Source organism: Rhipicephalus sanguineus, chromosome 10 (genome assembly GCF_013339695.2).
Source record: "Rhipicephalus sanguineus isolate Rsan-2018 chromosome 10, BIME_Rsan_1.4, whole genome shotgun sequence".
Classification (NCBI taxonomy): domain Eukaryota; kingdom Metazoa; phylum Arthropoda; class Arachnida; order Ixodida; family Ixodidae; genus Rhipicephalus; species Rhipicephalus sanguineus.
This window is the reverse complement of record NC_051185.1, coordinates 65,973,299-65,996,656: the sequence shown is the minus strand read 5'-3', so window position 1 is coordinate 65,996,656 and position 23,358 is coordinate 65,973,299. Positions and strand designations below refer to the sequence as shown.

At 44.8% G+C, this 23,358-nt stretch overlaps 1 protein-coding gene across 2 annotated transcripts in view; it reads right to left on the bottom strand.

The window, feature by feature from the left end:
* Positions 1-1,441: 1,441 nt before the first annotated feature.
* Positions 1,442-23,358, bottom strand: part of LOC119372037 (regulator of G-protein signaling 19) — a 160,616-nt gene continuing 138,699 nt past the window's right edge. For both annotated transcript variants that reach the window (XM_049419930.1, XM_037642479.2), the window contains exons 2-8: positions 18,911-19,335; positions 17,776-17,979; positions 15,386-15,439; positions 14,787-14,888; positions 12,598-12,659; positions 9,806-9,972; positions 1,442-9,005 (exon numbers count right to left, since the gene is read on the bottom strand). In XM_049419930.1, coding sequence (XP_049275887.1) covers positions 8,811-9,005; positions 9,806-9,972; positions 12,598-12,659; positions 14,787-14,888; positions 15,386-15,439; positions 17,776-17,979; positions 18,911-19,335 — 1,209 coding nt within the window. In that variant the 3' untranslated portion in view covers positions 1,442-8,810. The remainder of the gene's footprint in view (positions 9,006-9,805; positions 9,973-12,597; positions 12,660-14,786; positions 14,889-15,385; positions 15,440-17,775; positions 17,980-18,910; positions 19,336-23,358) is intronic.

Below are 23,358 nucleotides of genomic sequence, written 5' to 3'. Positions count from 1 at the left end.
TCTGGGCCCTGCGAATCGTACGTGTTTTTTCGGTTTTGTTTTTCTTTCTGAACAGCTATGTGCGGTGGCCGTGACTATGATTGGCACTACTGTGCGTTGTTTGGCTCGCTCGAATGCACACTCGTTCAATGTGGCTTGACTGCGCTTAGAGCTGTTGTAGCCAGCTGGTCTGGCAACTGCACTGTGCAATTTATCACCCGATGTACTAGTAGCGCAAAATTTTGGCTTCACATAATTTCGGAAGCTTAGTTCCCCCCCCCCCCCCCCCCATATCACTTTGGTATCTGAAACAGCCTTGATTATAAGTTCTCAATCATGCAGGTACACACAGCTATCAAAACTCCATACTATCACAACTGCTGAACATTGTGCCACAAGATAGTCTTCTGTTTGGATTCAAACCACACTGCTTGCATCCCATCAGCCCCGGAGCCTTGTGGCATTTAAATAAGGCTGTGTGCTACATGTTTTACTAGTTCACTTGCAAGGTTAGACACATTTGTAGTAGGAATTGATTTTAGTGCACAGTACTTGTCAAACGAGGTCTTCTAGCAGTAGCAACAAGGAGTTGTGTTTCGCAACTGCTTACTGGTATATATAAGATGCGACGACTCATGTTGAGCCTCTGTGGACTTCTAGGTTGCTTGCTAACTAGCGAAATTGTCAATGTTGAAGTCAAGTACACGTCCTCAACATCGTTGACTGATAACACGCTAGGATCTGAAGCCATGCACACTTCATAATCTGTAGAGACCTGTGCGATGCATGTGCCACGTGTCGTGCTTCAATGCACTGTTCTCCATAATCAAGAAAGTTTCAGTTAAACGAAGACATGGTGGGTACGTGTTCCACTATTTTTCTTAGTGCTACAGCAAAACGTCGATGCCTGCCCCACATCAAGCTGCGAGTAATTGCAATTTTCCCCAAAAAGTGTTACTTGTGCATTGTGACATGATCACTGTTAAATGTTACGTTAACATTTACCATGTTCTGTTATTCTCTGTCACTTTGGTTTCAGTGACAACCAACCTCCCAGGCTACCAACGGCAGATTCAGGATGCAATACATAAGAAAATACGTAATGTTGTTCATAATGCAATAGGTTATGCCAACAAGCTCTATGGGGTTATGCATTTCAGTCCATCTAGGATATATTTGTTGCTCCTGTAATTAGAGCCAAGGTGAAACTTTAGGCTCTGCATAAACATTTAAGTTGGCTTGCTGCTGAACATTCAGCTTTCACAAATTCGCTGTTGCGCCCTTTTTAACTTCAACCTTTTACTGCCTTACATATGCATGAATCTTTCGGAAAAGAACAGAAGCGAAGCTTCTGATTGCACAAGCCACATTTCCACTTCAGATGCAGTTTGATGACCTGAAAAATGTTTGCAACACCGCAGACATTCTTCAGCTGCACTTGAAATTCACACAGATGGCCATGTAGGAAAAACCATTGTAAGGAACATTTATTAACATCCTTCTGGATTTTCAATATGCTGGGGTTTTCTTCGCAACAACGCCAAGCGCTTCGTTGAGAACCGCCAGTACACAGTTGCAATACTGCTGCGAGGGACTATTGTTTGGTTTTTTTTTTGCAGAGACGAGCCTCGGTGTGAAGCAGTGTGTCGCTTTTTTTTTTAAACCTAAGCCTACGCGAGCATATTCATCGAATGCAGTGCGGCGAGACCGTTCTCTCGGCCAGCCCTTCCGAATTTCACCCAATGCCCGTTGACTACCAGGGCTTCGGCAACTACGACGGTCGTGTGAGGTGCCAAAAAGACACAATCTCTGTAAAAGACTTGATCCTTTTACCTGCTTCACAGAGCAGGTCGTGGGCGTAACCGTAACTCAAAAAGTGGAAAGCTCATTGACCAGAGAAGAAAACAAGAACAAAAACAAAAAGGGAGGGGCCTCCAAATGGCGAGAAAATTGCAGTCGCTAGCTTCAGTGCCTTTCCCGATAATACGAACGTAATATCGCGACCATTCACGACTTATTTTCAGTCAGCGTTGATTGGGCACGAGCCCCCATCACATACTTGAAGCCATACATAGTGGAGGTGTCACGCCAGTTGGGTTGTGTTTTTTGGTTTCGGCTAATAAGCTATGGTGTGGTTATAAGTGGCATCGTGAGAAAAGAAGATGCGAATTCCAAGTTGTGGTTGGTCATCTGCTGTAGCCCTTTTTCTTTTTTACCATCGTCGAGATAAAACCATCCTAAACAGCGCCACCTATCAACTCGGCACTGCAGAAACTGTTTCTGGGTGGAGTCAACAACACTGTGGAGAGGTTACCTTGTCTCCATACGTACTTGTGCAACTCTGTTGTGGGCATATGGACAACAGAAGGTGCAATTGAAATTGACTAGAAGCTGTATGGAACCTGTAAGCAACGATAACCCCTTCATACACCCAGTACTTGAATGTCCGTTTAGGTAGAAATCCTTTGTTTTCAACCTCCACTGTTTAGGAAAAACACAAGTGGTGAGCAAATTGTATGACCGAGCAATAGCTTTTCACGGCAGCATCCTGTTGGACTAGCTGTTTGTGGTCCATGGTTAAACACTTGATGCGTCTTCTCACACTAAATGATTGCAATGCAGTGGCCTGCACACTCCACAAAGGCTTCTCGTGTTGTCACTAAGGCCTTTATGCAGGTGCTCGTCATTAGGCAACATTGGCGAGGCATAATACTAGCCTTATCAACATTTCATCAAAGGCTTATGCAATGGTGACGACATTTGCCTGAAGGCTTTTGAGAATTGTGCAGACCACTGTGCTTTGATTAAAGCAGCACAACGGGACACCATATTTCACTGTCCGTCGTTTCATTTGAGTGGTGTCCTCCAGTGTCTTGTCTAATCGAGGCAAAAGGCCTTAAATGTCTTGCATAGGTCTTTATACATGACCTGTGTGAAAGGCTTCGTGATGATTTTGCCCGCCGTTACATGCGTCATAGTTATGTAATGCAAATTTACGATGAAGTCCTGCAACTCCCTTCACCATTTGGAAGCCCCACGTGGTGACTAGACATCCTGAAAAAAAAAACAGCTTTCGTAAAAAGGTCCCTTGAAAGTTGGTTGTAACAGGAGCACATATAGGAGTTTATTCTGCACTGTGCCCGGCATAGCTAACCTATTGTAACATACCACTTTCGTGTCTGCATTGTTCAGTGTGCTCCCTGCATATTCTTATATATACAGTCTTGCTCTTTTGGTTATTTCTTTTTTTTTAAACACTAGCCTTGCAGTGTGAGAGAGACATTCACAAGCATGATACAAAGAAGCCCAAATTCTGGTCATACTGCACATTGCCAGAACATAACTGACACCCGATGCCATTGCTACACCAACAGCGGTGACACGAACATGGCATTTGGCATCGTGCATCGCAACAGTGATGGAACGAAACGGGAAACCCGGCACACATTTGGTAGCAGTCGTTCTGTAGACTCTTGAAACAGTGACGGCCGGGTTAACAGCTTGGTTCAAATGACGACCTCGAAAGTGATGGCCAGAGAAAAAGGAAATGAATGAAAACAAAGTAAGCCACGACATCTGTGCATACCAGAAGCGCTGAAATACGTTTGTCGGCGTGAAAGTCCGGCTTCAAAGTTGTACGAGCCACACTTGAGAACACAGTTTTAAGTAAAGGCCAATGTGCGCGCGTGACGAACAAAACAAACAAACATTTACAAGTCAGTTCCCATCTTTGTTACAGTGGGGAGGGGTTGGTGGAAGAGGTTGTGAAGTGCCTTGTGAACAAAATGAAGCCTTCGTGTCTTTGCACGGTGATTCCTTTGACTCGTTTCGCTTCCGGGAACTCGGAGGAATGTCACAGTTCACCTTGAAGGGTAAGAACGCTAGCACGGCAGTTGCTACGCGGGCGTATTGTTGCTTGACTAGAAGGTCCTACACTCGCGCGCAAAACAACGGAAGCCTACCGAGATAGTACCTGCATCACTTCGTAAGGAAAAAAAACAAACAATAAAAATCTTGCGTAACTAGCACCTCGCTAACTAACAAATAAAAATAAACAATAGCTCAAAGAAGGGCAATACTGGTTCATCAGGAAGTCGAGGAAATGACGATTATGTAACGTTCATGACAAGAGGAACAGGTGCTTTTCAGGAAGAGGAAACCAGGCGAGCCAACAGTTGTGCAAGAATTGTTGTGTGTGTGAATTGTTACGAAAGTATGCACATGAATAGCATGCAGTTGACTCTAAATTTAAGCTCCCAGGGACCACAGGCGAAGAAGCGAGGCTTGAATTATTTGAAGTTGAATGAAGTATTGTCCAGAACACAACTAAGTTCGTGCTTTTGCGAGCATGTGTGCAAGTTAAGATCGTTTTATGTGTCGTCATGCAGATCTCTAAGCGAGAACATTGGACAAAAAGCTAATGGACAGCTTGCGAGAAAAAAAAAAAGAATTGAGAAAGCCCATGAAAATGCTTACTGTGAATACCAGTGGCACAAATGAGCATTCGGTTTCTTGGCGTCGTCTCATAGTGGCACCCGTGAGCCTATGCTAAGGCTTGGAAATCAAACATGGGTGCATTGCTTTCACCGTTAGCACTTCCGAACGTCATTTGATCGGCCACTTGGGACCATGCAGAATTGCTTGTAGATGCCCTAATATTTGAATTAATGGAAGTCTTGCCTCAACTAAGCTCCACCGAAGTGCACAGAAGACACAGCACACGAAGCAATATATTTTGACTTTGCCGACTTCACTGCAAATTCGTATTGTTGCGAGTCCATAGCGTTTCATCAAACAAAAGTTTTATCTAAGGGCCGCACGCATTTGGCCAAAAAAGAAGTGCTTCCACGAAACAAAGCAGAGCTCTGCACAGCAAAAGCCTTGAATTTCTATTATTTTCCAGTCCCTCCTCAAATGGCCATTGAAAGCAACTGACACAACCAGGTAGAAGAAAACTTCTGCTGCAAGTGTGAATGTTGAGCTGTTGAAACGCAAGGCCAAATGTTGGCATGACACCACGTTTTGTAAATGTAAATTCCTGAAATTCGTTATGCAGGCCTCCTGTAAGAAATTTATCAGCTTTCCCTTACGCTAGGCATTTGCACAACGTGTGCGAAAATTTTTCTAGCAGTGATGCTACTTCCAACTAAAATTAAGTGTAATAGAAGCATATTTGGAAAGCTTTGCATGGAAAGTTCAAGTAAGCAGGCTTAGAACATATAAGCTCGAGGCAACAGTTCCACGCTCTTAACAGATTATAGTCAACTGTGGTGTGTTTTGAAATGTGCACGCTTCAGCACAGACCCTGCATAAAAGACAGAGCTCGGGAGTCGGGGGGTGGGAACGATTTGTAAAAAGTCTCACAACCACTCGAAAGCTGTGAGTTTTGTTCCGGGGGCTTTGTTTTCTGTCAATGGATTTGTGTTTTGGTGGTTCACATGGTCATTACTGATCTCGATCCTAAAGCGACCAGTAACAAAAGAGCTTCACACTCAGAAAGGTTAGCTTTCAAGACTACCAGCCAAGTTTTCTTGCAATGTAAATTGTGTTTTAAAGAACAGAGAGCAAACTACAATATAGCTCAAGGTAACTAAGATCGTTTCTTAAAAGAAAGATTGGTGAAGTTTGGAAGGCACAACAATCTTCAAAATAAAATTGTTGTCTATAACTTGAAAAACTATGAACTTTTGAGAACGTGCTGGAATCTCATTGCACTGTAGGTTCCAGCAAAACAAAGGAAACCTGGGCATGTGCATTCAGTAATGCGGGGACTTGTTTTGACGTTTTCCTCTCGAAGTGATCAAACAATCTACGGGCTCGTATACTTCTATTGCACCAACCTGCATGCCGAAAAATGACAACATAAATGAAGCAACAAAGTGAAGCACTTTGTTCATCGAAGACCCAGCACTCCTGCCATGAGCGGAGAAAACCGGATGCCCCTGCATCTGCTTTTCGGGTGCCTATGCGAGAAAACGTAAGACGCCGAGGGCACGTGCTTTAGAGTGGCGACGCAGTGAGTGCTGTGATGAACGTGAATCGCAACAAGACACGCGCCTATCGACTCAACTTACTTCCAGGTGTGGAAAGGATTAGAGCCGAATGAGCAGTTAGATGTCATCCTCTGTACGCGCGTGCGTGCCAAGTCTTACTTCGGGATAAGTATTGGAGGCATGGCACTTGGTGGTATGACAGATTTGCAGGTTTACAGCCACAGCACTGCTGAGCTGCGCAGAACACAAATGCTAGCCTCATTTGATGGTTCACTGGCAATGGCCATATAAACATCAACGCATGCGGAGACGATACTCGAAGCAATTATGATGCTCAATATATGTATGCATGTACACACACACACATTCCCATTACCGATAAACTATTTGTTGAAGTCAGCACTTATGTTGAGTCCTTTCTGTCTGTCCCTACACTCGTGAAAAACTGCTCATTAACTGTCCCCAGTAATAAATGTATTTTGGCATGCACATGAGCACTTTGTCGACGTGAAAGGGCGTGTACACAAGTATTGTTTGAAACTGGTACTTTCCTTGTGTATGCTTGCAACAGGGAAAAACTCCATGAGTGGGACTCTTCAAGAGAAGAGCGGTATAACAGATAGCAGTGAGTGAGGTTCTGACTAGGTGCTCTTGAAAGAATTGTTGCGTCGAAGGACACAAAGCGTTTCGTTTCAATACTGACAGAGATTGCACAGAGAGAATGAAGCGTGCCAATATCCCCTGGCCTGAAGTCTTCCACTTCCGAAAGTGAACTTGGTCGACAGGCACCGCCTTGCATTGTTTTGTGGTAAAGCTCCACCACCGTGTCATCTGAGGTGTACGACTAATTAAGACGTAGCATCACCTACTAGCCTTACTTGTCGCTCAGCTAGAAAAAGGGCCGCAAATTTTTTCCTCCTCTACAAAACCATTAAAACAAACGGAGAGACTGAAGAGAGCCAAGAGCCACGCAACTTGCAGGTCTATCAATCCTCATCATAAATTGGTCGTTTGGGTGAAGGAAGGTGGGAGGTGGAAAGCCTGAGCAAAGTGTGGGAGGAAGGGGGCAGTGTACAATGTTCGAAATACTTCAATGTGAACTGGGTTGCAGGATAGGGTGGGTCGGGAGCTGAGCCTGGGTTCACTGAGCCCTGTCGAGTCCTTCCTCGTCAAATCGTCGAGCAATACAGAAAGGTCTGCTTACAACATGCCCCGCATTGAAACATTTCTTCCCCCCCTAACGCGCCCCCCCCCCACCAGATGCACACGAGAGAGAGCCCGCCGGAGAGTTCCTAGCGCACAAAAAGCGCCGTGCACGTCAGCCCCACATTAGAAACGGCCGAGGCTGGGAGGAAGGGGGATCGGTTTTAGCGTGGCATGCGTGCGGGGGCATGCCGTCGCCTCTCTCGTACTGCAAAAAAAACAATGCAGCACACACAGACACACACATACACAAGCGCGCGGAACATTTAAACGCACAGTCCTCTGTCTGAGAAAACTCAACAATAAGCGGCGGGCGGCCCGAAAGACGAACCTGAGGGGGCGCCGTCACGTGCCGGAGGTTTTCGGAGCAAAAAAAAAAATGTAACGAACGGTATGATAGACGGTAGAAAAAACGAGCAAACAAACACAAAAACGTCACTGCACACACCAGACACCACACTACAACAACCTGTCCCATCAAAACCTTGTGCAGGAACATAAAGGGAACCAAAGGAGGCATGGGTTCTGACAGTGACCTCCCCCCCGGAAGAGGAAAGCCCGTGGCTAAAACCCTAAAGGAACTGTAGGAGGGTGAGGGATATCGAACCGACAGCGATCGTTCAAGTGCAAAAAGGGTAAGGGGGGGGGGCAAAGTGCGGGCACAAGCGTCTGTCTGAAAGCCGGGCCTGCCAGACGCTGGCACACATAAAACTGTGCGCAGCTGAATTTAAAAACGCCGTGGCGCTCTCTCTCCCCAGTGTCCAAAACTGTCCTGCCCAGCATGCCTGATGCAGTTGAGGAGAGGAAAACGAGAAAGAAAGAAAGAGAAAACAGGCAGGTCTCCAGTTCTGCCAGAGGCTACACTACTACACTCGAGCACAGTCCCCTTGTGTTCCATCGTTGCCGACATGTCGGCAAATGATATGCACTTGTGGAAACGGCACGAGCGCGCAGCGGTGCGCCGGCGCCACTGACTCTTGGAAGATGGCAGCCTCTGTTGTGGTTTGGGAGGGGGTGGTGCGTCCTGTTTCACGTCTTGTCGACTGGCTGTCGTGGCTTGCTTGCTTGCTTGCCCGTCCGCCGGTTGCTGGACTCGGGACGCGAGCAGCATCTTGCCCTGTGGCAGCCAACGAAACAGTGTCCGCGCAGCGATGAAGGCGGGGAAACAACAAGAGCGAGAGGGGGGGGGGGCTTCACGCAAAAGCACTCGTGTGGAGCATGGTGTACGAAATGGGAGGCGTGATGTCAGGTGGATGAAGAAGCCTTATTGCTGGCAGAACGAAACCCAAGAGAGGGCGGCAGGTGGTCTCTTCCGAGCATTCGGGGGCACGCTGCGTCGAGTAGTTGTCGCACTTGCTACTGCTGCTGCTGCTGCTGTTGTTCTGGTCCGGGCGAGCGATGATGATGCCCTCTTCAAAACAGAGGTGAAGAAGTGTAACAGCACGGAGCTCGGGACAATGAAGAAGAAGGCTGTAGAGAAGGGGAGCTAGTAGCAGTTTGTGTTCAGGTACGCGTGGTGACCGCCTCGCGCCATTGAGCTTGTTGAGCCGAGAGGGTGTGTCCCCCCACGAGTCTTCTTCGGCTTCAGCGAAGAGAGGGGCGTGTGGCAGCGGCGGATGACGGGGCGCGGCAGCTTCAGGCGGCACTGCCCTTGCGCGACGGGGAAGGCAACTGGGCCAGCTTTCGGAACAGCGGGGAGTTGACGAACCGCGGGTACGAGTCGCGGTGCATGAGGGTGTAGATCTGCAGCTGTGCCTCATCGAAGGTGTGCGGCGTGGGCTCCACCATGTTTCGGTTGATGATCTCCCGCACGCGAGAGTCCAGGCTCACCTGCAGGCAAGCGCGGAGAGGCAGAAGCATTCAGGTTCGTGAACATGAACAAACAGGTGTTTCCGTAATGCGGCATCAATACGCTTTTCTCGGCAGGTGCAACACCATTACAATTAACATTTCATGATGTGAACTAGATGCTGAGAAGAAAATGACGTGACTGCTGAGGTTGCTACTGCCAGTTTGAATATTCAAGATGAGAACAAAATGGCTTTCATACGCATTTCCGTCTTATGTTATGTAAACAACTACATATATGCTCGGTATGACTATAAAGTGACAGACTATTTAAGAGTGCATTTTCACACGTATAGAAACACGAACACTCTATAAATGCACTCTGTAAATGCCCTGGAAACAAGAACACTTTATAAATGTTATGCCATTACAATGGTGGTACAGTCTGTGAGACATCACCACTTGTGTACCCAAACAAAATTATTTTGTAAATGTTACAGCAATTAAAGCTAATACTTGATATCAATGATTACACACCATTCAATGTTTTAACAACCGTTTGAACTAGACAAAAATGGTCCAGTAATACATATAATATGGCATTTAAAGTGAAGTGGCTACTACGTATTAGTGGTGTATCATGGAACATTGTAGCAACCCTGCAAAGGAGCAAATGCTGTCCGTAAATCACAAAAATGGTTCAGTAGTACGTATAATGTGGCATTTAATGTGAAGCGACTACAATTAGTGGTGCATCATCGAACACTGCATTACCCCTGCAAAGAAGCAAATGCTGTCAATGAATGCTCTATTATTGCATTTAAAATGCTGCGACCACCAACCTCCTTAGGGGACAGGATGGAAATGTAGTCTTCATAGATGGCGCGAGCTTTCTCCTCAATCAGCTCTGGGTTCGACTCCTTCTTGAGGTCCTCGCAAGCCAGCCAGAACAGAATGTTCTCTTCACTGTACTCACACTTCAAAAAGTCCCTAAACACCTTGCGACCAGCTGGAATAAAAGAGAAAAGGAAGTATGAGCCCAGAGTGGCCGACATTATGAAGACACAACAAAAACAATTCCTTTCTCAATGACAACCTGCACAATATTTTTAACAGTGTAGCTACTTAAGCTTTTCGTTATGCTGTGTGGTGTTAACAGAAGCTCTGCCCAGCTTGCCTTTGCCACGTTGAGCCTAGTTAAAACTAAGATGAACCAAGTTAAGCCAATGCAAGTATAGCCAAGACTAATTAACCCTAGGTAAGATTAATATCTTCTAATTAAGGTGAGCTTAATTAAGACATACTAATTAAGCCAAGCCCAGCTAGCCTTTGCCATTTTAAGCCAAGTTAAGCTTAAATTAGCCCAGTTGAGCCAGAGTAAGTATAACCAAAACTATTAAGCATAGTAACACCTATTTAAGCCGATTATAATTCGTACTAATTAAGTCAGAACCCAATTAATCCAAGGCGAATTCCAATTAGGTTAGTGAAGCCAAGTTCAAGGTGATACTAATTACTAGTGTCCAAGTAGAGTCTAAGCTTAAATGGTCTTAATTAAGACTGCAACAAATTGATACTAATTGAGTTGTGTATGAATGAGCCAATCCCAACCGAGATACTTCAGATACATGTGGCCCAATTATGCTTATCAAGTCCAATTACACCTAACATTGGTTTGTGATAGCATGAATGTGACTCAATAAATTCCGGTCCTTGCTAAACAATGACCAAACGATACTAGTTCATAGTCGATCAATAGCGATCGATAATCGATTGGTATCAATTCAAGCCTCGGTAAGCCCTCAGATAAGCCTACACGTGCTAGGATAATCAAAGCCCAGTGTGACTAAGCTCTTCCAATCAATCCAATAGGTGGGCAATAAATACTGATCGATAACCAATCCATATGTCAGAGAAAAGCCGAACTGTGACCTAGATTCCTACTTGGTCTCCTGAAGAGTGTGTTCGAGTCTGCAAAATCTGGGACTAAATTTATATTATGAATTATTGGATATAACAGAGTAAATGAATGATCGCCTTATGCTGCTCTTGCCCTGTAAAAGTGTTCATCACAAATACTAAATTTAATGAAGTTATTTTTCTGATGTGCAGCTCTGTTATATCGAAGTTGAACCGTAGGCAGGAACGTGAAGAAGGCAAGACACAGAAGTGTTACTTTTAACGATATGATTGAGAAGTGCTCATGCGCATCTTGCCTTTCTATGTTTCTGTATGTACCCACTGTGGTCACTTAGCGACTATGGTGCTGCATTGCTATGCTTGAGGATGCGGGTTCAGTTCCCAATCATGGCGGCCTCATCTTGATGGGAGTGAAGTGCAACAGCACCCATGTACTTAGATGCAGGTGCGCGCTGAAGAACCCCAGGTGGACAAAATTAGTTTGAGGTCACACTATGGTGTGCCTCATTATCGTATCATTGTTTTGGTGCACCAAATCTTGCAATAAATAAAAACAAATGGCATCCCTATCCATACATATTGTGATGAAAACTGGAAGTAGTTGTATTAACAATGCCTAGCATCAATGCTTACTCAACATTACGTGGGCACTGACGTGTGCATACATTGGTGTAGTGTGCACACTGCATTTGCATGGAGTGATAGCTACAGCATGTTATATGAGCATTATGTAGCAATGCTGTGAAGTAGAAGATACAGGTAGACAGTGCTCTTGTAGCTACTAATGTGTCAGGGGCTCATTCACAGTAAAATGTGGCAGAGGTGACATTTCACAGCATGACTGCCTTTAAGTTTAAAGCCTGTGTCACAGGGTTCTGAATATTATATTTTGTTCCATTGCTCTGCACAGTCCTCATGTTTTGTTTGAGCTCCTGATGGGCTTTGACACGATGATGCAGTAAGTGGCAATATACAGCGATGAGGGAGATGAGAGATATTACATAATCTTCCTTCAGGCACAGAGAGGATAACAACTGAAAATCAGAAGTACTAAAGAAAATAATGACATTCAAACTGTGTTTTACATGTCTTAAAGGGACCCTGAAGAGAAGAATATGCGAATTCTAACTGCTAAAGTCTTCTTCAAATTTCATTTCCAATAACTTCACAGCGAGAAGTTGATTAGCATTTAGATGTAAAGTGAAGGCCAAACTTCCATTTAATGAATTTCATGCCAAACAGAACCCCATCGCTGATGCGTCGTGAAGCATAATGCATTTCCTCGTATTTAGCCATCTATGGCACAATATGAAAGTCTTTGAACGTTGCTAGCTTTTTGTTTCCCCTGTTTGATTCCATTGGAGACCATGTGATTACATTGTACATATGTACACACTGCTGTTGTCATTTGCTTAGTGTCACTTATGCATGCTGCATAAGAAATAGTTACTTCTATTTCTGTTCCTATGCTGCAAGTTCATTTTATAGTAAAGAAATAAAGAGCACATTTGTGTACACAACAAAACTTGCTAAGCAGTAAAAATGACCAATCTGTGGTGATGCTTTCTGTTTGTAGTGATGTCTAATGTAATAAAAAGGTGTGGAAACTAAATTCTGAACAAGTAGCATTGATGTGCTCCTTAAAAAAAATATGTGCTCCTATTCAAGGACTCTCTAATTGCTGCTACGATGTAGATGTGTCAGTTGAACATACCTGAACATTTCATGAGCTTCTCAAATGAGTCTCCCCATGTCCGAATTTCCTCTAACGTAGGGCTGCAACAGAAAGAAATTCACAGGGTTATTAAACAATTTAAGAAGTACTTTTCATCGAGAGAAAAGTGGTCGAATTTCAGTAAACCTAGCATGATCTCATCAAATGATCACAAGTAGTGATAAATTAAACATACGCTTAAACATACGCAAAAACATACGCTTAAGCATGTTTTCGAATAAACAGATTTTTTGTCGGATGTTACGCTATCAACAATTAGTGCCTGCACAAGGAAGAATGTCAGGGGAATCACATAATTCGTCCTTCGTGACCATAATGAGGCATAATAAATTTGATGTCTTGCGGATCCATAAAACACAGCTTTATATAATCTCACTGTGAAATGAGAACTGAAGGCATGCTCTCACAGCCAAAGTGAGCGGCTGCAGCTAGACACTGTAAAGACATTACTGAAATAAAATGATGTGATTCTGCACAAAATACACCTGTTCTAATATTTCTCCAGTGGCATCTACTGATACCTTCAGCCACTGCACACATGCACGAATGTAATGGTGTTACAACTCGCAAGCAAAGTTACTGCATTTGCTGTAGCCATCATCATTACCACATTTAATGTAAAGACGTGCATGTAACAACGATATTATATATTATGGAATAAAAAAACTTGAGGTCTTAGAAACCTAACCACATCAACTTCATCAGTCTGGCCTATATATAAGACTACAACCCACCTAGTATTCGAAAAGCATACAATCCACTTATCTAGTGCTGTTGTTCGACTGGTGTTCCTCTGAGCCAAAATCAGGGGCGTAGCCAAGGGGGGGGGTGGTTGGGGGGGTTCAAACCCCCCCCGAAATTCTTCAATTTTGCTTGCGTATATACACGCGCACACATACAAACGCACGCACAAACATACATGAAGTATGGGTGAACCCCCCCCCGAAAAAAATTTCTGGCTACGCCCCTGGCCAAAATGGCCTTGTATGGACACAGGAGAGTGATAGTGGAGGAAAACAAGCTTTAATAATAATGATAGTGATAATAATAAAAGGTCACAGTTTTGCCACAAGGACGTAGATTCGAAATGAATGTGATAGCAACAAAATGGAGCGTTATATGTCGAAGTAAGCCTAGCAGCTCACTCCTTTAGCATTCAACATGGCGTAACTCAGCAAAATGCTGGCTTAAGCAAACATGGCCTCTGCAGTGAGTAAGCGAGCGTCTATGGCTTCAACGCAAACTGAGTGGTGATCAGAATGCAGCACATAAAAATTCACAGCATATCCACGGGTGAATGATGAAGAGATTGGGCGAAGCTCCTGAAGCAGTCATGGTTACACCGTGAAATCCTCAGTGGTTTCGCCCAGCAGTAATCAAAGCGATAGCCCAGTACGTCATCAAAGAGGTGACAAACACTGTATATATTTATACAAGAAATTTTATTAATCGTAAGTGGTAGCTATACGTGGCTTCCGTCCCCCTTCATTATAACGGCTTTATGGTAGTGAAGTGATAGATCGGTGATGGGTCGTAGTGGGATGTTTGCAAAGACGAAGTAGTGGGCAGTTTGCAAAGGTGGCTTCCGTTCCCCCTTCATTATAATGGCTTTATGGTAGTGAAGTGATAGATCGGTGATGGGTCATAGTGGGATGTTTGCAAAGACGAAGGAGTGGGCAGTTTGCAAAGGTGGTTACGCCGGACAACAGAGATGTGACAAGGTTATACTAAGAGGAGCTTCGCCCCTAAAAGATGCGAGCTGTCTGCCGATCTCTGTCAAGATATAGTGAATGCGTGACCATGCCCAGCCAGTCAAAATATGCAGTTCCTACCAGAGCCATGGAGCCCTTTTCTCCGGGACTCCCTATAGCCCTTTTGCGTGATGGAAGACGGTCGGTGCATTTTCTTTCTGCTCGTGTCACAATTGTTCGCTGCCCTTGCAAGCTTTCACTCGCACACAGAACACACGACGTGCAAGACAATCGCAATTTGGACTTTATACGGACGACGACAAAAATGTGCCTGGAGTGTCCATATAATAGCTACCGCAACAATAATGCGACACCATACTGTGTCACTGGGAGATGTAGCCCCTTGTCGACCCTGCTTGACGTTCTGTGCATGTGGCACATCTGCGATCAGGAGGCTTTTAGTGTAGTGACACTTACGGTGGCTCGCCATCTCCGTTAAAGATGCTGTCACCCGTGGTTAGCCTCTGGTTGTTGTCCCGTGGTGACCTAACATTGCCGTTGTTGCTTTTGAGGGCCAGGCTGCAGAGAGGAATAAGAATAACACGTCAACTGAGGTACGATGACACGTGGCTAAATTATACGTTAACCATAAATTAGGCAAGACATGTCTTTTACAGAAGGTTTTTTTACAGATCAATAGAAGGCACCGCAACAGGACAATGCACCTCTGGATATTGATCAACTGAACTCCACGACGATGAACAAGCATGTGTGCAAGCCAGAAAACAATAAGAATAAAAAGCCAAAAAAAGAGGAAGAGTGCATGTTAGAAACAAGTGCATACGTGCTTGTATGTGGCTTAATTCTCTGAGTGTGTTGTGATAGCTTGAATACTGTGTGGCAAGCAGGAATCATAATCTTATGCAAAGAAACATATGAATGTAAAGAACATGCAGCAGTGAGAAGACTCCTACTGTGTCACCGTAAGTAGCACCTGGTCACATCTAAACTACTGAGTATTGAGTATAGGAGAGTAATTTCTACACTCCCGACAAAGCAACTATGCTCTGACCCACCTTGAAAGCTTGACGGGTTTCTGCAAGCTTGCATAGACTGGCCTTGATCCTCTCCTAAAAAACATAAAAATGAATATCGTAAGTGCTTCCGAGGACATGACCTAATAAAGCATCATGGTTAGAGCTTTAACTGACAGAAAAAGTAATGTGTTTGTTCCCAATTGCGCCAGCATTTTTGAGGAATATGCTGTGCTCACTAATTGCTGTGAATAGATGGGTTTTGGCCGTTCACGGATGAACTATTCTTCTGCATTCGATTCATTGGCCATGCTTTGCAAACTGACAGAAAACCGGGTTTGTATTTGATTTTTGTGGCGTCCTTTGCTATTTGTCTTTGCCAAGCGACAGTTAATTGTGCAATCTCTAACTACAAAAACCCCCTAATATATCCATGGTTGTTGCAGGTTATAGTCAGTTACCATCAAGGCCTAGGAGATATTATAAGAGAGTGCATTACAGTAGAAATGCAGTGAAAGAGCAGCAACAAAAAATGCAAGGACATGTAATAACAAAGCAACAGAGATATGAGCAGACAAGATAGCTATGACATTTACTGTGCCAACACTGCAGTGCCTGTTAGGAATAATATACGAAAACAAATTAAATATACACATCCTCTCGTTTTAAGTTAATCTCAAAAAAGATCTCGTGTTAGCTGAGAGAATATCACATGTATACTTTCAGCAGATGTACAGCAGATACGTGCAGAAATTTACGACTAGCATAAAATAAATCGCTCAAATAAGACATCTTTTAGAACAAAAAGGCGAAATACCTTACCATGACAGTGAATAACGACAGATCTTCTTCCACTGCAGTGTGTCCAGCATTACTAAGCCAGAACACAGCCATTCGTTTCAGTAATGCTGACACTTGTGCTACCAGTGTGAGGTTGTTTGGAGTGAATGAAAGGCTGCCTATTGTCTCACTAAATCCACACAGTGTGGCCAAAGCTAACAGAGGCTTGTCGATATACATTTCACGTTACCATCTTACTGAAACACCAGATGTAATCTGCATAAGCACGCACCTTTATGGTACACAGACATGCTTTAACAGAACACAGACTACTCAAAGGATATGTATCACATTTAAGGCCATATCTCGCAAATTCATGTTTTTCGTGGCTACTCGCGATATTCGCTTTACAGAGACTCCAGCCGCCAAGTCAAAGTAAACTGAAGTGCAAGCGCCAATTATGATTATGTTGTTTGAGCTGGATTACCAAAGCTACAGTGCCCTAGAATACTGAAGCTGTAAACGTGAGAGGCCTAAAGTCCCTGAGAGGCCACATAGGTGGTGCCATCTGGAGTGGTTGAGATGAACCAGGCAAGCATGAAATCGTTAGTGCACAAACATGGTGCATTCTACTTCTGGTGTGAATTCCTTGCAGCAATTTAATTACGAATGAGTTGCCTTTTTAATCAATTTTTTCCTCTAAAAACATTGAGCGGAAACAAACGTGCCTACGATTGTGGTTGCACGAAGTGTCACAAGATGTCAATATTATCGTCCATATGTCAATATTATCGTCTTTGCGTGTACTGGAATACCGTGCATGATAAAAGCCTCCATTATGATTCTGCTGCAGCGGTGATTGAATCTTATATAAATGAAATATAGCTTAAATACAGTTATCATCTTCACATAGTGGTTTGCGCAAATGTAAGCGTATAGGTTTACGTACATACGTAGACATTTGCGTATGGCAAGCTAAAGCTTTGCTAAAACATTGGTTCTGGTAACACAGCAAATGACATCCGGTATTCCGGTAAAACGGTAATGTTAAAATGTATATGGGCAAACTAAAAACCCCTAATGATATAAGCTTACGTGCTCTCCACATATTGGGGTCATCATCTACCATCAGTATCGAAAAACTATACCTATGTTAAATAAGCAAGCCATATGTTGGACATTACAGGACCCAGAGCAACGGTGGTCACATATGCTGCTTGTCCGGGAGCTTGCTGTCATGAATCTTTGGAATGTCCGTTGAAACAGATCTGTCACTGTCATGGCATGCTCACAGTTACACAAATGCAAGAGCACATGGCGAGTGTACACTAGCTTCTCTGATTGGATGACATGAAATTTTATGTGAAGCAGGTAGATTTTGACATAACACAAAGCACACCTAGAAGCTCTTACTGAAAGGAACATATATCTTTCAAGTAGACTCTCATTACAGGATTTCACTGAAGTTCCTGTAATGTGTGGGTTGCTGCTTATGAAGTACTAGCTTATTTTTCAAAAGGACAGCTCTCCTTAGAACAAAGAAAAAACTCTGTTGTGGCTCTATACACTGGCTCCTGTATAAGCACGATGCGACTGCAGTACAGCTAGGTCCGCTGTGATCAGCCTCACAAAGTTCCTTCAATAGTGCTTACCAAGAACAACTGCAGCAACAGCACCAGCAGAAGCAACATGTCTTGGACTGCTTATCGCGCACAGGGGTCGTTGCAGACGTCTCCTGGGGAGGCGACCCACTGTTGTTGTTGTTCTGCAGGTTCCCACACACCCGGCCCGAGTCTCCCCCTCCTGGCGGCTCGAAGACCGAGACACCAACATGACTTGGTCCCGCCCACGATGGGCTGCGAGTGTAATACACGAGAACAGTTACATATGTGGCAATCTACGGACACGAATAACACAGTATCTTTTTGCATGCTGGCCACATTGGCTCAATGAATGTCCCTTAAAATTTTCCCGCTAGGTCTCCGTTTCCCTTAGTACATAATGCAATCTTTTTTTACTTATAATCAATACCTACATAAGCCGTAGAAGATTCTGTCAGTATCTATAACCGTCATGGCAAGCTGGTGCACAAACTTCAAGATGGCGTTGCCACCAGAATCTTCCTTTTATGTCTTTTCCAGCTTCTTGCGTGTGTCTTCTTGCGTCAAGTGTCTTCTTGCGTCATGAGTGATGTTTTTGGTATTGCAGAGGGTTAGTTTAATAATACAAGAGAAATCTGTTTGACGACTATGTCTTATTAGGCTTCTGCATTCCATGCATAATATGTTACGTGTATGGTGATATTCAATTTCCAATTACTAATAGCTGGCGAGCCTGAAGGCAGTGCAGTCACTTCATTTTGATTTCCGTATTTACCTGCCTACTAGCAGCACTCATCAGCACAGCCTAAAGTTGGCTAAATGATGCCTAATTTTGACTATTGCTCCACTGTTACAACATCAACACTCTCATTCAATTCATTCAGTTGTCTGCATTTTTTTTCTCTCTTTAGTTTCCCTTTATTGTGTAAATCAAAATAAGGTCGAAGTTCAGGGGAAGATGTAAGCTGGAAGAGATTGTTGCTGGAGCCAATGTTTCGACAAGCGGTCCTTGTCTTCTTCAAGGCTGCAACTTGAAGAAGACAAGACCGCTTGTCGAAACATTGCCTCCAGTAGTAATTCCTGTATTCAGGAATTTTCATCCCTTTACTGTGCAGTAACTTGGGGGTCTTTCTCGCGAACTAGCCTAACTACAGACTCAATCGCGCTCTTCCTCTCCGCATCGCACCTGGTGTCTGGAACAACGACGGCGGAGGTGGCTGCCGCCGAGGCGACGGAGGGGGCCGGCGACGGCTTCTTCGAGGAGGCCTGCGCAGGCGCGGACTCCGCGGAAGCGCTCGGCGGCTGTAGCCTCGACGACGCGTCGGGCCGCGTCGACTCGGCTTCGGTGGTCCTCGGCTCCACCGTCGTCACTTCCGCTTCCGGTTCTGCCGGCGCCGGTGGGGGCGTGGTCGGCGGTGGTGGTGGTTGGAGGTCGTCGCCGCCGGTCGGCGCTGCCGTCGGCGACTCGGTGGTTGCCGGAGGCGGTGAGGTCGGCTCGCCTCGGCATTCGGGCGCCTGCTGCTGCTGCTGCTTCTGTTGTTGCTGCTCCGGCTCTGGCTGTGGCTGCGGGTTGGCTTCGGCTGCTGAGGCCCACTGCGTGCTGTTGGACATCTGCGAGTGGCACGGGGGAGGAGGTGATTGAACGGGACGTCGCACCAAAGTGACACGAAAAGCCGAGAGACGAATCAGCGTTGCCATAAACATGCTGTGTCGAAACGCGCAGCAGGCGCTCAACCGTCTCGTGTATTCTTAGTACGGGACGAGACTACGCGCACCGTGCATGGACGAGATTTTCTCTTTTTTTCTCTCCCTCATACCTGATCTCTCGCCCCCTCTCCCCATATTCCCGTTCCTTTATCCACGCATACCACATCATCTGGAATGAACGAATAAAGAAGGTAAATACGTAATTTGGAGGTTGTGTGTTCGCATCCCACCAACGGCAAGTTGTTTTCTTCGTACGCTTTCATTTTCCCCTTTATCCAATGATTATTCCTCTCCAGATTAAGAGCTATACATAACGCCCTTCAATTCTTCACTTGACTTCATATCTGTTGTATTCATACGGTCACGTCATTCCGATAGCGCACGAGTCAACGAGCGTTCGTTTTTTTTTATGTTTTGCCACTCGAGTGGCGTCAGCTACTTTATGCGTGGATAGCCGCAAAAGATTTACATGCACAGTGGTACAGCAGAAACACATTATAAAATAAATGAACCAGTAAACACCGAACCGTGCACGTACAATGAATAACACAAAGCAGTAAGAAGAAGGGGTTGATACGCGAAGACACTGAACGTCGATGTAACGCAACGTTGCATTAGTAGACACTGCGAAATGTTCAGTATATGCGACAGCTACCAGTGCAAGTTCGTAAGGCTAATATTTCTAAGCACCGAGGGGAACACGAAAGCAATATAGTCCACTTGGCCAACTATTGCCCCCACTTGAGCACACAGAAACAAAAACACACACGCACACGCACACCGTCAGAACAGCGCACACAAATGCGCGCAACAGATACAAAGAAATCGAGGCAGCACCACATCACGCGGCCACGCTCAACCCATACTCCCCACCGCTGCAAACATTATGATCACTCGATTATGAAACTGCAGTCAGCCGACGGCGCACATAATGAAGAGTACATCGGCAAGTATTTCCATTCCATTCGACACCGTGTGCACGGCCGCTACATAAAAAAATGTTTTTTTTTCTTTCTTATTAGCGGCCGTGCCGTGAGCCTCGCGCATCTGCCGAGCGGCGCTGCCTGCAAAGCGTGCTTCCCCGCAGTAACGAAAAGAATGCGGGTAAGCCAAACGTCCCACAACAATAAACGAAGTTTTTTTTTTCTTTCATTTTTTTTGTTTACCGCGCAGATATTAAAGAGACGTCCAGAAAAACGAAATTATTGGCCTTCGTGCGATGTCTAGAGTAATGAATAAAATTAGCGTTGGCCGATGCGCGCTAATAACTCGCCGACGATGCGGAAAAGCTTTACAGCATTGAGAATTTGAGAACGTTTGCGGCTGGCCTCAGTTTGTTATACTGCATTCTTTTTGTGCGTATTTATTTATTTATTCATCCACACTGTCGGATTTCAGGGCTGTTACAGGGGAAGGGGGTGGGGGGATCAGTTCATCGCAACTTACGGATAATAACAATTGTTGGTAATTAATTAACGTCCCAAAACTACGATATGATTATGAGGTACGCCGTAGAGCTCCGGAAATTTCGACCGTCTGGGGTTCTTTAACGTGCACCTAAATCTAAGTACACGGGCTTCAAGCATTTTCGCCTCCATCGAAAATGCGGCCGCCGCGGCCGGGATTCGATCCCGCGACCTTCGGGTCAGCAGTCGAGCACCATAACCACTAGACCACCATGGCGGCTATCACACAAGTTACGGATGCAAGGATGAATGAATGAATGAATGAATGAATGAATGAATATACACGTAAGCACATAGGCATCTGAGAACAGATAACTGGTTGCTAGAGTGCACTCCAGAGATTTTCGCACTGCACGGAACTTCCAGCGGAAAATGCCGCTGCGAATACTCCGTGGCTTTAAGAGACTGACGTGTAACGTACACGGAGAATATTGCTACGGGGTCACGCCGGCTGTACGAATAACGGGGAGCTCACAAGAAAACAAGAACGGCTGCCCTCCGCGGCACGCGTTAGCCATTGCAGCGATCGAGGACGTCGCGTCCGTCCGCTTCGAAGAGAGGAACATCGAATCGGTGCACGAGCGTTGCATCGCAAACGAAGCGATCCATCTGTACGGACGTTTGCCAGAAACACGAACGCTGACATGCCGAGCGGTCGTTCGAGGAACGACTGTACGTGACACTGCACGTCTCTATAAATGCGTGCAACGAGTGCCTTATGTAAACATATATTGACAGTGTTAAAGCAAAGGTCGTTACAGGGACAAAAAATATAATATTGGAATAGACTCCTTATGTTGTAAGTGCGCGAAGATTATTTTGAATTTCATAATTTCACCGGCATATGGCAACACTACCCTGTACATATAGCGACTTAATTGTTCCGCCGACTGTATATGGTATGGTTACTTTTTGCGGCAACCGTAGTGGCTTACTTTCTTTTCTGCGCCGACCGTGTGTGTGTGTGTGCGTGTGTGCGTGCGTGCGTGCGTGTGTGTGTGTGTGTGTGTGTGTTGTGTGTGTGTGTGTGTGTGTGTGTGTGTGTGTGTGTGTGTGTGGTGTGTGTGTGTGTGTGTGTGTGGTGTGGTGTGTGTGTGTGTGTGTGTGTGTGTGTGTGTGTGTGTGTGTGTGTGTGTGTGTTCGACGTCATCATATTTTAATGATGCACATCATTCAGCTCCCATGTTTGATTAGTTTATTAATATAGTTTGGCTACCTAAAATTACAATGAATCAAACTGGCAGCAATCCCGTTACAAAATATGTTATACAGAAGCGAACCAATCGAGTCGAGAGGAATTGCACTTGAGGCGGCCGTGTTAAGTCTATAGAGTTATGCGCATGCGTGAAAGATCCAAGGGAGGACGTTCGCGTTCTCAAGTGCTGCCGGCGCCGTATAGATTCAAGAGGACGGGCCTTATTTAATAAACTCTTATTCCTTAAAAAATATGCTTATCGATAAGGCCTTACCTAACAAGCTTCCTGCGCTCCGCTTTCCAATCGATTCGAAGAAAACGCGACGAAAAGAAAAAAGTTACCCGGCTAAAAGTAAGCGCGACAGCGGCCCTCAGAATTAACACGGAACGGACGCAAGTGAAAATTAAAAGAAAGAAAGAAGAAGAACAATAAAAAGAGAAAAAGACAAGAGAAAGAAAGAAAGAAGGAAAGGAGGGGGGGGGGAGGGTGCGATGGCACCTTATGAATGGCACGCACACGATATGGGGCACAGTGGCCAGCGCACTCGCGAAACATACTGCGTAGAAATGATTAAAAAATATGCGATAGCGCTAAACATCAACATCTAACCGATGTTCGGTGCTGGCGCATAGGCGCGAAATTAAGCGAGCCGATCGCGGAGACGTTATAATGAATAGCGTGGGCGTGCTGATCCGATAATGCTATCGCATTACGGTTGCCGAGGTGTATAGCGTTAATACTTACGGGGATTATACTATATATTAAAAAATATATATATGCCGCCCGAAGTCAGGTTCGAGTTATAGACGAGTGGTAGAAGGCAACTAATCGCACGTAGTTTCATCAAATATTGAATTACGGGTTTAGAAAGAGAGTGGGGAGAACAGAAAGGAAGGTACCAGCCCAATAAATCGTGTCTGTTTTGCATATTTGTTCATTTACTTATTTTCTTGCTTTGAAGCCGGACTTAGCTATTCACTGTTAGCCTGAGAGCGAAAAGGAGCCGTGGGCATCACACCTCTTTCTGCACAAACATTTAATGCTACTACTGATACTACTACTACTGATACTACTACTACTACTACTACTACTACTACTACTACTACTACTACTACTACTACTACTACTACTAATGATGATGATGATGATAATAACACGACCACAAAGAAGAACAGGGTAAGTGTTATGCTATTATTTTACTTTTTGTCTGTGTGTTGGCGTTAATTCGGCTGCTACCTTCCAACTATATATCAGATGAACAAACT